Raw genomic sequence first — 18,043 nt, 5'->3', positions numbered from 1 at the left:
TTCAGTTTTCACTTTTATTTTTATTTTTATTTATATATTTTTTCTATTTTTTTTTCTATTTTATTCTTTATTTTTATTTTTATATTTATTTTCGTTTGGCTTTATATTTTTATTTTTATTTCTATTTTTATTTTTATTTTTACATATATATATTTTTTATTATATATATGTTTTAGGTCTTGCGATTTAGTTTGGGTATTGGTTGTGATATAAGTTTTGCACTTTATTATCTTGATTTTTGTGATATATATTTTGCACTTTATTATTTTGATCTTTCACTTGGATTTAACGCACTTTACACTTTTAAGAGTTTTCTGCACTTTTATAGTAGATTTATTTACTACTTTAGCTGATGAGTTGCTGGAGAAATCACATTTAATACTCATGCGATTTTAAGGCCAAGGCCGCATAAAGTATCACTTTTTTGTTATTTAGATGTTCCTCACAGAATTTACTTATAATCTTTCTGGTATATTTTGGAGTTTTTTAAACACTGGTAAAGAGTATATCAGTTAATATTATACTCACCATAATCGTGTCTGAATCGCATTAGGTTAATCCATGCGATTGATATACGATTTTGGCAGAGGTTACTTGTGCTTTTGTTTTTTCTTACACTGAACTATAGTTAGTGGGTTCTAAAGGATTGTACTGTGTTTCTCATTTGATAAGGAGCGAATATCTTTATGTGGTAGTAATTGGACATATGAGACAACTAGCTGTGAGATAGGTTGGTGTTTTATTGGACTCACTGGCATTTTGTGGATTTTTTCGTCTAAAATACATTTCTTTTTAAGTGTTTAGAATTATTATTATTTCTTCTGATAAAAGGTAGCACCAGATACCCCAGTTGCCAAGCCGTATTTATTGTTGTAGAAACCCCAATTAGGAATTTTCTTCTTTTTTGGGGGGGCTGCAACCTATAAATATACATATATATATATACAGCTTTTTGAGCCCACCGCCTGGTTTTGTCTATCCCACACCCAGATTTGATTAGCGCGGTTTCTTCATCCTTTACAATATCCCAATACTTTTGACAACATAATGTTTATGTGGAGTAACAGAGGCGGGTCTTCCTTCAAGGAGCTGCAAATATGTACTTCTCTGTTTGTGTTGGAAGTGTGCTCCTAGCATTGAAACCAAGCTGTCACCAGTCAGGACGACAGCCTCACGATCACATGATTGCTGTGATAGCCTGTGACTGGCTATCACAGTGGTCACTCAGTAAAAGCCACAACTGTATGCCTTATGAATGGAGAAAAAAAGATACATTGGGGAAAATGTAAAAAGATTGCATCAGCCAGAACTGAGAAGCTGTACACCTGGAGCAACCAATCAGCTTCTAACTTCAGCTTCATTAAGATTCTCTCTGCTCTAGTTTTGATAAATTCCCCTCATTATATCCTTTTCCTCCTAGCCAGAAAAGAGGAATGTAAAAAAAAACAAAAAAAAAAAAAAAAAAAAAGTCTGTATGTAAACATAATGATAAAATAGCTAGATCAGGGCTTGATCCAGGGTCAAGGTCCTAGTCAAGGTCAGTGAGTTTAGGTAGGATTAAAAATAAAAATAAAATAAATTAAAAAAAAACAACAACAAACGATTGTCTCTTGGCCCTACTAATAAGAACATATATATTTATATATATATATATATATATATATATATATATATATATATATATATATATATATATACACACACACACACACGTGGTGTCACATGGAGGATAATTTAATTATTTATTTTTGGTGGGTCATGGTAATGATAAAAAATATACAGATATCTTTTTCTACCATATCAAGGCCCAATTTATCCTGGAAAAGCGCAGTATAATTCACCTGGAAACACTAAGTAGTTGCAATATGTATCTTGTTTTACTTTTTGACGTTTTGTTTTTTAGTTCTGAGTCTGACCATAAAAAAGATAGGAAGAAAATATATAAATACCACTATAGGTAAAACACATCTATATGCTGGCTGAGACTTCGATTGCTGAAGTAAACTCATTACAGCTGTAAAGTCATATGTTGTGATAAGTTCATCTATTTTCAAACCATACACATCTGCTAATGGATTGAATGTTCAGAATATAATCATGCATATTCACATGATCTATGAATGGGATGGGATTCCCCTATCCCTGTGAGCAAGCCATGAGTGGTGAAATGTGCCAAGGTAGGTTGGTTTTCTAGTAGAGACATGCATGCAGTCACTTTTGTGACAAACAAGAAATACAGCAAAAGGAGTTAAGTTTTGTGTGTGGCTGATATTTTCTCATATCTTTGATGGAGAGTGGAGACGGGATACCACTGTTAGCGAGCTCTCAGATTTTTCCATGTATGGATAAGAGGAGTGAGTTCTGTGCAGAGCTATAGATTTGAGCATCTTGCGAAGCTTCAAATCGCACCTCAAATTGCACAGGTGTGAACGGGCCTTGTGATCAGCGCTGTATAATACTTACACACTAGCATGTGGTTTCTTCTTGGAAAAGTCACACGCAAGACCCAAGTCTGATATCCTCACATGCCCGTGTTCATCTAATAGAATATTTGCTGGCTACAAAAGGAAAGAGAAGAAAATCAATATAATTAAGCATAGTTATACAATTACAGCATAGATCAGTGAATCTATTTGAACGTAGTTAATATAATGAGTCTTCTCCTGGCTGTCCATCAAAACTCACGAATCATATCATAGTCTTACCACTGTGAAATTCCGCCTAGATTATCAATACGATTGCAGCTATTTTTTTTTGCATCAAACACAAACTTTATTGGAATAAATCATAGATAAAAATAAAAATATAACAAGCAATTTGTACACTGTTCTCACTTTATATACATTATTTGTCAACTATGCATTTGTATAGCGCACAGGAGCAAAGATACCTAAACACCTTTTTCCTAAGGAAATTTTATAGTACTGCAATAACGATTCTACCTAAAACATACTGAAAGTAATCACATTGTATATTCGTTTGGGAACATTGAGGGGGGAGTGTACTAGCCCTAAATAATTAGTATACAGCATATCCTGAGAGGTAATAAGGAGCTAAGTGAGGATTAAGTATGGAGTCCAATCAGTCTGGCCACCGCTGTCAAATATTGTGCATGTGAAAACTCCATCCAATACCTAGCTGTCCTCCTAAAAGCCAAAAACAACATTTCAGGTATTGAAAGCCAATTCAATAGGTAAAAAGGAAATCACAAAAATCAGGTTTGTGGTTCCTTGACAGCAGAAAAACTCTTCTAGTCATGCAATTAATTTACTTATCTGTAGCCAAAAAATGTTGGTCAATGGGCTTTGCCAAGTTAGAGTATAAAATGTATCATTGTGTGATTTTCATTTGGGTCATGTTAGAGATATTTGATTTAAACTTAGCAGTCTGTATAGATTTCATATATGCCCTGGGCAGTCTACAGAACCGGTAAGGCATTCTAGCAGTAGCTAGGCAGGGGGAAATACTTTAGGGGCCTGCAGAATCGCCTAAGGAATATTATCTTTTTGTAATGAACATAAATTCACACATACTTAATGATGATATACAAAATTTGGCATCGTGGGCACATAGCAGTTACTTCCACCTGTTTGCACGTCAGGTATTCTCTCATTGTATTATTATTATTATATACGATTTATATAGCGCCAACAGTTTACACAGCCCTTTACAATGTACAGGGGGGACAACACAATTACAGTACAGTTCAATACAGAAGGGACAGGAGGGCTCTGCTCATAGAGCTTACATTCTAAAGGGAGGGGGTGGAACAAAAGGTAATAGCTGCAGAGAATGATTGATGGGGGTTGCTCAAGGGGACAGTTGTTAGGTGGGTGTGGGATAGGCATCCCTGAATAAATTAGTTTTCAGGGATCTCCTAAAGTGGGACAGGGTAAGGGCTGATCAGATATACTGGGGCAGGAAGTTCCAGAGGATGGCAGAGGCTCTGGAGAAGTCCTGAAGGTGAGCATGAGAGGAGGTAACAAGGGAGCTAGGGAGCAGGAGGTTCTGGGAGGAGCGGAGAGGACGATTTGGGGCGATATCTGCAGATGAGGATGGTGATGTAGAAGGGGGTGATGTTGTGAATGGCCTTGTATGTTATGGTTATTGTAAGCTTCCTAATGTTGGAAAGGTGCTCCTAACTTCCAGGAATGATGCATGAGAAGCCTGTTCTCACTCTCCCCTGTATTTTATGTTTTACTATTGGCTCATTTTATACATTTCAGAGTCAAATGTTCTTGCAGTGCCTAGCTATAGAGTTCAGCTACCCAACTTAATTTGTACTGTAGGTATACAGTATTTATATAAAATTGCCATTTATTATTGATAGTAGATTTAAGAAACAAAGCCAGTGTACTATAGTGAATATTGCCTTGTTTAGTTATATAGTAAAGAATTTTGCAAGTTTTTAGATGAAACTGGAGTAGTAACATAACACCTGGGGACTTTTCATTAGGGGAAAGCTGCTATTGCACACTCTGTGCCGTCATAAGGGCATCCAGCACAGCAGTTTGAGTCTAATGCAGCGTACACACGATCGAATTGTATGACGTACTTAGTCCGTCATACAATCCTACGGACAATCCGGCGTACTTTCTACTGAACGGACTTGGCCACACACGGATACACAAACAGTCCGACGAAAGCTTGCGCGATGACGTACAGCATGTACGACGGGACTAGAAATAGGAAGTCCAAGACACAGCAAAGCACCCTTTGGGCTCCTTCTGCTGACTTTGCGTTAGTGGAAGTTTGGTTAGAGACGATTCGCGCTTTTCAGACTTCAGCTTAATTCGTCCGTTATTTTTTTTAAATTTATTCTCGAATTGGAATATTAATCATAAGATGAGGATGAATAAAAACATTTGTGATAACTCTGTGTAAATATAATCAGCAAAGCAACTTCACTTTTCTCGCATTATGAAGAAGAAAAGAATGTGCTATATTAAAAAATCACAAAATTAGCAGCATGACGAATATGCTAGCTTCAATACGAACACTAGTTTTACAAGACAGAGCGCTTCCGCCCTGTAAATCCTTTCTGGGCATGCACCATTCTTAGTCCGTAGGACTAGCATACTGACGAACGTATTGTCCGCTGAAACCAAAGTACGACGGGAAGATTGGTGTGCAAACCGGCCTTCTTAGTACTCCGGACTTCACGCTGAAAAAGTCAGCTGAAGCCCACACACGATCGGACTGTCCGTTGAAATGCATTTCGGCGGACTAAGTACGCCGGACAATCTGATCGTGTGTACGCGGCATAACAGTTCAAGCTTTAGCTGAGGTAAGAAAAGAAAAAAAAATCCAGTGCTTGTTCTTCTATGTATTACATCTGAGAAATACATAAGACCAAGTAGTATCATTGAAATTGTATAATAATGTGGCCTTGTGTTCATTTAATAGATTGGAGTACTAGTGAAGGTAATACTTCCCATGACAACAAAGACTGCATTTTTTTTCACCTGTCACAGTACGCAAATATTGTTTGTTTACTAAGGAAGAGCTTTTGCGATCAAATATTCAAGGATAGAAAGAAAAAAAATGGCTGCCAATGCTGATCTCCTGAAAATGCTGGTTGTAAAGCAGCCACAGTTTTTAATACTGAGGCAACAACCGGAGCAAAGAGGCAAATCAGTGAAGTCAGAGATTTTGATCTAAGGCGAGTGAATCAGAGTAAAGAGTGCTAATTTTAAAGGCTTATATGTAAGTTATTGTCATAAAAAGTGTTTGGGGACCTGGGTCCTGCCCCAGGGGAAACGTAGCAATGATTATTTTTTTTAAAACAGCCGTTTTTTTGGGAGCAGTGATTTTTTTAATGCTTAAAGTGAAACAATAAAAATGAAATATTCCTTTAACCACTACCCGACCAGCGCACGACGATGTACGTCGACAGAATGGCACGGGCAGGCATATTGGCGTACAGGTACGTCCAATATTCAATGCCGCCCTGCAATCGGGAGCGCGCCGCCGGCGGCACGCTCCCGCGCTGGTCGGGAGCGTTTCTCCATTCTGCCTAGCAACTAGTGACGCTGATCTCTGCTCCATGTGATTGGAGCAGAGATCAGTGTTCACTAAATGAAAGCCCAACCCCCCCACAGTAAGTAACACACCCCTAGGAACACTTAACCCCTACACTGCCACCCACTGGTTAACCCCTTCACTGCCAGTGTCATTTACACAGGAATCACTGCATTTATATAGCAGTGATTACTATATAAATGACAATGGTCCCAAAAATGTGTCAAAAATGTCCGATGGGTCCCCCACAATGTCGCAGTCACAATAAAAATCGCTGATCGCCGCCATTACTAGTAAAAAAAAAAAAAAAAAATTATTAATAAAAATGCTATAAAACTATCCCTATTTTGTAAACGCTATAACTTTTGCACAAACCAATCAATAATCGCTTATTGCGATTTTTTTTTACCAAAAATATGTAGAAGAATACGTATCGGCCTAAACTGAGGGAAAAAAAATGTTTTTTGTATATTTTTGGGGGATATTTATTATAACAAAAAGTAAAAAATAATGCGTTTTTTTCAAAATTGTCGCTCTATTTTTGTTTATAGCGCAAAAAAAAAAACCGCAGGGGTGATCAAATACCACCAAAAGAAAGCTCTATTTGTGGGAAAAAAAGGACGTCAATCTTGTTTGGGAGCCACGTCGCACGACCGCGCAATTGTCAGTTAAAGCGACGCAGTGCAGAATCGCAAAAAGTGGTCTGGTCTCTGACCAGCAAATTGGTCCGGTCTGAAAGTGGTTAAATATTGCACCTGGGGGGTGTCTATAGTATGCTTGTAAAGTGGCGCATTTCCCCTGTGCTTAGAACAGTACCACAGCATAATTACATTTCTAAAGGAAAAACTGTCATGTAAAACTGATCGCGGCTGTAATGAATCGTCGGGTCTCGGCATTATAGATAAAAATCATTGAAAAGAAGAGTATGGGATCCCTCCATTACCAGGCCCTTTGGGTCTGGTATGAATATTAAGGGGAACCCCGAACATAAATTAAATTATTTTTTTTATGTGGGGTTCCTCCTAAAATCCATAACAGGTCCTTCGGGTCTGATATGGAAATTAAGGGGAACCCTGCACCAAAATAAAAAAAATGGCACAGGGGTCCCCCTCAAAATCCATACCAGACCCTTATCGGTGCACGCAACCTGGCAGGCCGCAGGAAAAGAGGGGGGACAAGAGAGTGCCCCCCCTCCTGAACCATACCAGGCCACATGCCCTCAACATGGTAGCCCCCCAACGCACCCTGTCCCCATGTTGATGGGGACAAGGGTTTCATCCCCACAACCCTTGCCCGGTGGTTGTGGGGGTATGTGGTTATGTGTGTGTTATGTGCTAATCAGGATCTGGAAGTCTCAGATCCCAGCCTCCCCCCCTGTGTGAAATGGTAACAGGGTACAAATTTCCCCCTACCACTTCACACCATTTCCACCTGGTGACCCCGCCCCCTCTGACACCACAGGGACTTCCTTATGGCTTTCCCACTGCGTCAGAGGGGACAGGGTCACCTGTTTACATAAAATGTGGGTTAAATGCGTATCTAAAAATGTGTAATGCATACTAGTTTTAATAACATATCGTTTTATTTCTTATCCCTGCTTTGCATGCATCCCGAACTCAGAAGCAGGCAGCAACGTACCAGTATGTCCCTTTGCCTGCTTGGGCCCCTGTCCAAAGTACATTGCGGGTGGGCGGTCCTTAAGTTGTTAAAGCAGAGCAAAGATTTTTTTTTATTTCTTATTTCCCAACTGTTTCTTTATGCATAAATAAATGAAGCATTGGTTTTAATACTCACCTTGCTCTGTGGTATCCCAAGCAAAAACATTTTTGGGTTGAATGATGGCCAGTGTCATTAAAACAACTTACTGTGACTTCAGACTGATATAGACACATCCCTAGGCTCACAGTGAAAATACTGCACTATTAAAAAGTGACAATGCAGAAAAAAAGAAATACGATCCAAAGATGTAAACTAAATGGCAAGAAGACCCAAGTAAAAACTATGTATACTAAGGAATTAAAAAAAAAAAAAAAAAAAAAAAACTTTGTGGGAAGCAGGTGCATCATTTAAAAATGTTTTGAGTTTAGGAAAAGGGATTAATAATGGCAGCCTCCATACTTCACAAGTAAGAATTTCCTATAGTCAAATCCTACTGCCAGAGTAGCTTGTTTTGGGTAATGGGGTCATACACACACAGGCTGTCTGCCCAGAAAGGTAGGCGACTGTATTGCCAAATAGGAAACAGTACACAAAATTCAACTTTGAATGATGTGTACGAGGGGATGCTGAAAAGTATTGAGCCTTACCCAGAAAAAATTGAGCTAGGAAACTGTAACTTCCACACTATTCTACATATTCCCCCGGGGTATACTATAATGTAATATAATATAATATAATATAATATAATATAATATAATATAATATAATATAATGTGTCTATATTCAATGGTACAAAAATCAACTACCTATGATTTTAACTTATCTTTCTTTTTCAGGTCCAAATTGACCATGGCAGCACCTCCAGAAAAATTCAATGTGGAAGAGCATAGGACCATTATCAAGTTTCTGTTTCTCCAAGGGAAAGGTGAAGGGTAAGAAGTAGATCCATGATAAAATGTCACAAACTTTGGGTGACAGTGGCCCTCCATGTGCAACAGTTAAATGTTGGGTTGTCAATTTTAAAACTGGCCATTTTAATGTTGAAAGTGAAAAACCCAGTGGAAAACCTGTTTCTGTCTCTGTGCCTGCACATGTGAAAGCCACCCATGACATGATCATGGAGGACCGCCGAATATCAGCCAAAGGTATTGTTACATATCTGGCAATATCATGTGAGAGAGTTAGTTCCATTATCCACAACAACAGAAATGAGAAAGCTTGCAGCAAAGTGGATCCCTAAACTTTTGACAACTGAACTGGTGCACGACAATGCCTCGTCACACATTGTAGGTGAAGCAATGGCAAAACTGACCTCTGCATTAAAGTGATGCCCCATACACCCTATTCACCTGACCTGGCTCCTTCTGACTATTATCTGTTTCCAATCTCATAAATCAATCTAATGGGGTTTCCCTTTTTCACCTGGTCGTCCTGCCGGGTTCACAGGCTCCAGCTGTTTGAATGGCCTAGCCATGATGATGGCACTCCCACTCATGCATGCAGGAGTCAAGGTAGCCACACAGCTCTCTCAATGGACAGCACAATCGAGTATGAGAGCACAATGCACATGTGATATGATCGTCTGCTATACATTTCAATATCTCCTAAACGGTGCAAGTTTAGGAGATATGCACTGTACCTACAGGTAAGCCTTAATATAGGGTTACCTGTAGGTACAAGAAAAAAAGTGGGGCTTACTACCACTTTAATTCAATATACAACATTGGAAGTCATAACTTCATAGGCACATTTGTTGGCTTTGCATGTTTCTAATATTAATCTGTGCAGTATATACCATTATTTATATAAATAATTTCCTGTACATGGTAATAAAGTCTTCAGAACTTGAGAAAAACAGAAGGAGAAAAGTAGAAATAAAAACACAACATGGTGTGGCATCAGCAGTTTCAAAATAGGGCCTGTTTTTCATGCATGGGTAGGCAACCTCTGTACTCCAGCTGTGACGAAACTACAAATCCCATAATGCATTACACTGCAAGACTCTGACAGGCATGACTACCAGAGACATGGTGGAATTTGTAGTTTCACCACAGCTGGAGTTCTAAGGTTGCCTACACCTGCTCTAATATTATTTCATTGGGATTTCATATATCATCCTTGAATTTTATATATTTTATACACTTGTCTGCTACCAGAGTTAAAGTTGTCCAACCTCACTTGAAGTTTAAAACTTCAAAAGGGCTACATAACGAAGTATATCTCTTCCTGCCAACATGGATGCTTGATTGTTAACATGGGAAAAAGAATCTGCTTGAATACAACTGTCTTATGCTAACTTATGGCACACATTTTTCCTTTGGTTTTCTCAATTCACCTAATTCTGAAAGAGAAAGTTTTCTGTGACCCAGATAATCAATGTTGCATGCTCATCTTGAAATGCACTGCAGGCCCATTAATCTGACAGCACTAGTTTTTTGGCACACCAATGATGAGGAGTTATTTATGAATCCTTTTTTTTTTCTTGGGATCGGGAGAAGCATCAGACAAACTGCTCAAAGAGTTCAAAAGGGAGGTGGTGGTGGTGGGGGGGGTCACATGGTGCAGAAGAGATACCTTGCAATTTAAATAAACATCCAAACCATACAGGACAAAACAGTCTAGAAATCGGGCTACAGCTAGAATGAATATGTTTGATGAAGAATAGCAAGCTATTATCCATTCCAACTCTGCATTGTTGTAAATAAAAATGAATGTGGGGTTCTTAAGGCACAAGTCCTAAACCACACCAGTAAAGGCTACATATACACAGGGCATCTTCCAGGCTGTTAATCCACAATCTAGTAAGGTTAATGGGTACAACGATAATTAGTTATGGTCATACACTCTGATTTTGTGCAGATGTTGAAGGCAGTACTAGGGGGGCTCATGGATACTGTATACAGTGCCTTGCAAAATTATTCACCCCCCCCCCCCCGGCTTTTTACCTATTTTGTTACATTATAGCCTTTAGTTCAATGTTGGTGAAGTAAAATTAGAAAAACATATACATAAAACTATTTTTCAGAAATAAAAAACTGATAATTGGCACGTGCGTATGTATTAATCCCCTTTGTTATGAAGCCCAAAAAAAAGCGCTGGTGCAACCAATTACCTTCAGAAATCGCATAATTAGTTAAATTATATCCACTTGTGTGCAATCTAAGTGTCACATGATCTGTCATTACATATACACACCTTTTTAAAAGGCCCCAGAGGCCGCAACACCTAAGCAAGAGGCACCACTAACCAAACACTGCCATGAAGACCAAGGAACTCTCCAAACAAGGGACAATGTTGTTGAGAAGTACAAGTCAGGGTTAGGTTATAAAAAAATATCCAAATCTTTGATGATCCCTAGAAGCACCATCAAATCTATCATAACCAAATGGAAAGAACATGACACAACAGCAAACCTGCCAAGAGACGGCCACACACCAAAACTCACGGACCGGGTAAGGAGGGCATTAATCAGAGAGGTAGCACTGAGACCTAAGGTAACCCTGGTGGAGCTTCAGAGTTCCACACCAGAGACTGGAGTATCTGTACATAGGATAACAATAAGCCATACGCTCCATAGAGTTGAGCTTTATGGCAGAGCGGCCAGAAGAAAGCCATTGCGTTCAGCAAAAAACAAAATGCCACGTTTTGAGTTTGCGAAAAGGCACGTGGGAGACTCCCAAAATGTATGGAGGAAGGTGCTCTGGTTTGATGAGACTAACATTTAACTTTTTAGCCATCAAAGAAAATGCTATGTCTGGCACAAACTCAACACATCACATCACTCAAAGAACACCATCCCCACAGTGAAACATTGTGGTGGCAGCATCATGCTGAATGGCCTAGTCAAAGCCAAGACCTCAATCTAATAGAAAATCTGTGGTCAGACTTATAGATTGCTGTTTACAAGTGCAAACCATCCAAATTGAAGGAGCTGGAGAAGTTTTGCAAGGAGGAATGGGCAAAAATCCCAGTGGTAAGATGTGGCAAGCTCATAGAGACTTATCCAAAGCGACTTGGAGCTGTGATAACTGCAAAAGGTGGCTCTACAAAGTATTGACCTTAGGGGGGGTGAATAGTTATGCACATTGACTTTTTTTTGTTATTTTGTCCTATTTGTTGTTTGCTTCACAATAAAAAAAAAAAATCTTCAAAGTTGTGGGCATGTTCTGTAAATTAAATGATGCAAATCCTCAAACAATCAAAGTTAATTCAAGGTTGTGAGGCAACAAAACAAGAAAAATGCCAAGGGGGGGGGGGGGGGGGGGGTGAATACTTTTGCAAGGCACTGTATATAATTTTAAATTAATATTTAACTATTGTGCAGTTTATTGAGTTGGACCATATGTTGTACACTACATTAACGCTAGGTGAATAAAATAGGGAAACATATTAGATATTTAGATACAACACTTAAAGTGGTTCTAAATGCTGAAGGTTTTTTTACCTTGTGCACGAGAGCACAAGCTCCAGTGGCAACTTATGAAGCTCTGGTGAACTCCATGCCTAAGAGGGTTAAGGCAGTGCTGGAAAATAATGGCAGTCACACAAAATATTGACACTTTGGCCACAATTTGCAGATTTTCACTTAGCCTTGTACACACGGTCGGACATTCTGACAACCAAATTCGTTGGATTTTGTCTGACGGATTTTGTCCAAAACTGTTGCATACACGCGATCGGACAAAGTTGTCGGAAAATCCGATTGTACATAACATGATGACGTTATTTAGTTAGGACAGGACTACGTTCAGGCTAGTAGCCAATAGCTTTGGTCTAGGAATTTGATCTGAGCATGCGTGGCACTTTGTCCGTTGGAGTAGGTTACACATGATCAGAGTACATCCGATCGGAGCATTTTGTCGGAAAATTTTACCGGCAAGTTGGAAAAGTTGGTCCGTCGGATATTCCGACGGAAACAGTCCGATGGAGACCACACACAGTCAGAATATCTGACAAAATGGTCCGATAAGACACATTCCGTCTGAATCTCCGACCGTGTGTACAAGGGCTTAGGGGTGTACTCGCTTTTGTTGCCAACGGTTTAGACATTAATGGCTGTGTGTTGAGTTATTTTGAGGGGACAGCAAATTTACACTGTTATACAAGCTGTACACACTCTACTTTACATTGTAGCAAAGTGTCATTTCGTCAGTGTTGTCACATGAAAAGATATAATAAAATATTTACAAAAAATGTGAGGGGTGTACTCACTTTTGTGAGAAACTGTATATGGGTTAATTTAAGCAGAATATGGTTAGGTATGAAAACAAATTAAATAAAAACAAATGTAGCTATTTTTCTATCTAACCTCAGACTAGCTCACTGCTGCTAGATTTAAAAACATTTTTTATTAACCAACTTACTGCTACAGGGTGGCCGTTCTGTGCATAATCATGTGTGTGTATATATATATATATATATATATATATATATATATATATATGAATCTGCACTTCCTGGTAAGGGGCATAAGCCGATCACAGATTAGTCACAGCATAAGCTGATCAGCAGGTGCCGGCCAATTGATGTCAGCCACCAATTGTTGAGCAGAGACACAGAATGGAGCTCTGCCTATGTAAACAAGGCAGAGCTCTGTCCTGTCAGAGGAAGTAATGGATTTTCTTTCCCAGCAAAGCAGGGAATAAAATCCATCACATTCCTCAGTAAAGGCACTTCACATCATACACACAAACACCAGTTAGCACACATTTGACCCTTTGATTGCCGTATTAGTGTCACTGGCTCCCACAAAGTGTCAGTAGTCCTCACCATTACTAGTATAAAATAATTGAATAAATAAAAATTCCAGTAAATATACAGTACCAATGTTTGTAAATGCTATAGCCTTTGTGCAAACCAATCAATATACATGTATATTTTTTTTTTTTCACCAAAACTATGTAGCAGAATACATATTGACCTAAATTTGTGAAGAAATTCGATTTTGTTTTAAAAATTTTATTGCACGTTTTAAAGCAGAAAGTAAAAAAATTGTCTATCTTTTTTAGTTTATAGCCCGAAAAGTAAATATCCAGTGGTAATCAAATTTGACCAAAAGCTCTATTTGTGGGGGAAATAATGACATAAATTTAATTTATGTACAGCGTTGCATGACCACGCAATTGTCAGTTAAAATAATGCAGTACCGTATCACAAAAAATGGCCTGGTCATGAAGAGGGGTAAATCTTCCGGAGGTCAAGTGGTTGTGCCCACTTCGGTCCTAATTCTCATTACCACCATTAAGAATAACTCAGCCTCCTGATCAATTACTTGCTATATCATCATCATGCTTGATAACTTGTATCATCTGGCTCTTACATGTGACTGACTCATGAATTTACTTTCAGAGCTGAGCCAGATGTAGATTTCAGGTATAGTTCTGCATGTAAGATTATAGGTTTTTTTGATTTGCCAAAAAATAATTTTCTAGGAGTTCATTAAGGGAGACAGGAAGTTATATACTGTTTTTATTTTTTTGCTAATGTCCAATATGATCGTAAGATCAGTATAACCTGACAATTAATGACTTCCTGTGGTCTTTAATGGACAACAAAGAAAATATGATTTTTGTACTCACTGTAAAAATCCTTTTATAAAAAACCACAACTAAAAAAAAAAAAAAAAAAAAAAAAAAAAAAAAAAGGACATTACCATTATTACTACTCGTGTCAATCTTCAACAGGACAATCTAACAGAGCAGTCTTTCTGTAAAAGAGTATCCCAGCAAAGCATCACCAAAAGTATCCCAACCACTTGTAGCTTCATTGTAACTACAAGCCCTCAACCAATCTGAATACCACCCAAAATGTCTTCCTAAAATGACAACCCTCCAGAATATACCCCATACTAAAGCTCAGCTGTGTTTTAGGAAAAAAAAAAAAAAAACATTAAAAGTAACATTGCTGTAAAAAAAAAGTACACTACAGTTAATGTTCACGTTAATTTACCTGCTTCCATTAGAACTGGTGGACATCTTTCTTTTAAATATTGGTCAGTAGACCAAAATACTTTCTCCTATATGTAGCCAACTGGAATGCAAGAGTAGCATGGGAAATTCTAAAATCCTATGGGGGAAATTCAATAAAGCTGTTGCGCCAACATTCTGGCATTAATCCCTAGTTAATATCCGCACTAAATTCATGAAACATTTGCAACACTTATTCTGTTCTTATAGTGGCCCGTGCACCAAATTCACGGGTCTGTGGCACATAACTAAATAAAAGACAGACAGCTGTTTATGAGTGTTAGGGGTAACTGTGTCACAAATTCCCAAAAGGAGAATGCTAGGGTCCACAACCATAGACAGGTTTCCCATAGAATTTATGTCAGTCGTCACCTCCTTCCAGAACCCTTGAATTATGGGGCATCACCACACTACATGCATAAATGTCCCAGTCTCAGGAGAACACTTAGGACAGCTATCAGATTGATTAGGATATATTCTTGAGAGTCTTTGGGGAGTATAATATGCTCTGTGTAGAAATTTGAGTTGAATATACCTATCCTTAGCCAAGATATCCAGAGGAATATACTGTTGCACCCCCTTTATGCCAAGCCACAGCAGTAAGGGTAGGTATTGTTACTTTGGCAAGTATTAAATAAGCGAGTCCCCTTGCCAGCAGTATCCTCACTACAGTAAGCCATTTTGTAAAGTAGCTTTAAACAGCACAACGTTGTCTAAAGATACAGAAGAGGTTTCAGACTTGCTCTGGCTGACATTTTTCCAGCATACCGTTTCACTAGAAAAGTTAGAATGCCCTGAGATTTACCCTCTGGAATGCCCTGAGGGATTTCTAGCCCCCACACTGGCATCGCAAACAGTAGTTTGATTTTAAGAAGTTGAGGCAGATTGTTAAAACTGCAATACAAACCTGGGCCTCACAGCTGGTGAATATAACAGAGTGACTGAGAAAGAGCTGAGGATAAAGCTAAAAGGAAATAATGTGTTTGTTATGCTTTCTGTAACCACAATCTGAAAGGATCTTTGTATGTTTCTTGTTGCTCATTGCTTTACCCCATGACCAGTAGCTGAACTGTTATCCTAGCCTTATTGGATGAGCGCATACTAAGGAAACATAACCATATTAGTTACAAGGTGAGAGAGATAAAGAATTATTGATGACGTCCATCATTAAGTGGGCAAGACTGGCCTAGTCTTGCTGTCTAATATTTAGCAAACACAATTTTTTTAAGTCACAAATAGTGCAGCCAAGTTGTGAACAATAAAAACTTAATTTGTTTTTATTAATTGCTTTTCTATCTGGTAGGTCTTTCCTGTCACATTGTGTTACTAGAACCAGCAATAAAAGCAGCATGTTAAAGGCTCACATAAATTGAATTATTGGCTGTAGCAGAGCAGCATCCTGAGCCTGAATCTAAATTGAGGGGTATCAAACATTCAAAAATGAACATGTGGTACATTTTTAAGAGCCATTTTCCAAAGAAAACTAATATAGCCTCAATCAGTACATTATTGCATTATTTACTAACTGCTAGTACATTATGAGGACTTCACAAGGCTCACCATGTTTTAGGGGGGTCAGCAAGCCATAGTGTCACAGTTAACAAACAGCTTGCTTTTGTTAAATAGAGGTCCTAACAGAAGGTATGTTTTACTAAGTTAACTTGGGATTCTATACAGACTTAAGCGTTATTAATGACTTCAGAGTTCTCATAGTGAATAGACTCTAATTTGTGAGATTTTATTGAATTTGGATAAAGATGTGTGTACTTTTTATCTCCAAATACAAAACCCAAAGCTAAACAACTTATTTTGCATTTATTTGTTTAAAACAATGTAACTCTTTATTATAAATGTATCCACCATCACCTTTTATTTATTTGGTTTAAAACTAATTATTTGTGTAAACTTTCTACATATACAGTGGATATAAGAAGTCTACACACCCCTGTTAAAATGTCAGGTTTCTGTGATGTAAAAAAAATCTGAAAAAGATAAATCATTAGATATTCCATGGAACACAGCGAAGACAGTCATCATGAAGTGAAGAAAATATGGCACAACATTGACATTACCAAGAACTGGACGTCCCTCCAAAATTGATGAAAAGACGAGAAGAAAACTGGTAAGGGAGGCTGCTTAGATGCCTACAGCAACATTAAAGGAGCTGCAGGAATATCTTGCAAATTTTGCAAAAATACATCTGAAGTCTCCCAAAAGCTTGTGGGAAAATGTGTTATGGTCTGATGAAACCAAGGTTGAACTTTTTGCCCATAATTCCAAAAGATATGTTTGTTGTAAAAACAACACTGTGCATCACCAAAAGAACACCATACCCACAGTGAAGTATGGTGTTGGCAGCATCATGCTTTTGGGCCCTTTTTCTTCAGCTGGAACAGAGGCCTTAGTCAAGGTAGAGGGAATTATGAACAGTTCTAAATATCAGTCAATATTGGCACAAATCCTTCAGGTGTCTGCTATAAAGTTGAACATGAAGAGGAACTTTATCTTTCAGCATAACAACGACCCAAAGCATAAAGTACATCCAAATCAACAAATAAATGGCTTCACCAGAAGAAGGGTAACGGAATGGCCCAGCCAAAGCCCAGACATGAATGCCATTGAAAATCTGTGGGGTTATCTGAAGAGGGCAGTACACAGGAGTTCCCCTCGAAATTTGACAGATTTGGTGTGTTTTTGCAAATATTGCCAAGTCAAGAGGTGCCATGCTGATAGACTCATACCCAAATAGAGGGAGTGCTGTAATAAAATCAAACAGGTGCTTCAACAAACTATTAGTTTAAGGGTCTGAACACTTATGCAACCATATTTTTATTTTTTTTCTTCCCTCCATCTGAAATATTTCAGTTTGTTGTTCAACTGAGTTGTACAGTTCATAGGTCACAATAAAGGTGGGAAAAGTTCTGAAATGATTTATCTTTGTCTAATTTTTTTACATCACAGAAACCTGACATTTTAACAGGGGTGGGAAGACTTCTTAGATCCACTGTACTTATTTTCCAAAACTCAACTTCCGAAAAAAGCATTACAGCTTGTCTGAAAGTGTTTCCCTGTATTAGGCTGACCAAGAAACCAGTGGTGTCACTATGGGGATGCAGACTGCACCTGTGTGATACCAAGATAAGGCAGTGGATCCACCCGCAGCGCTGCTGGCTTTCTCCCTCCAGCTGCTCTGCAGAGGGATCAGTTGTACATGCTTCCAAAGCAGGTATGGAACCAGGTGGGTGCTAAAAACAATCCCAAAAATATTGCTAGAATCTCATCTTTGCGGACATGGGACTTCCTATGTGTCCAAGACTGTTACTCTGCCCTCCTTTCATAACCCTCCATCTCCCAGGCTGTATGCTGTTCCCCAATCACTGAGCGCCCGCCCTCTGCCT

General features: G+C 38.5%; 1 protein-coding gene across 2 annotated transcripts in view; it reads right to left on the bottom strand.

Moving 5' to 3' along the window:
* Window positions 1-18,043, bottom strand: part of GRK3 (G protein-coupled receptor kinase 3) — a 415,982-nt gene that overhangs the window by 49,986 nt on the left and 347,953 nt on the right. For both annotated transcript variants that reach the window (XM_077461358.1, XM_077461359.1), the window contains exon 12: window positions 2,464-2,558. In XM_077461358.1, coding sequence (XP_077317484.1) covers window positions 2,464-2,558 — 95 coding nt within the window. The remainder of the gene's footprint in view (window positions 1-2,463; window positions 2,559-18,043) is intronic.

The sequence above is a fragment of the Lithobates pipiens genome, unplaced genomic scaffold (assembly GCF_037356315.1).
Source record: "Lithobates pipiens isolate NorthernLeopardFrog02 unplaced genomic scaffold, aLitPip1_a1.2 Scaffold_3, whole genome shotgun sequence".
Taxonomy (NCBI): Eukaryota; Metazoa; Chordata; class Amphibia; order Anura; family Ranidae; genus Lithobates; species Lithobates pipiens.
The sequence above is the reverse complement of the archived record's forward strand: the minus strand, read 5'-3'. Positions and strand labels throughout refer to the sequence as shown.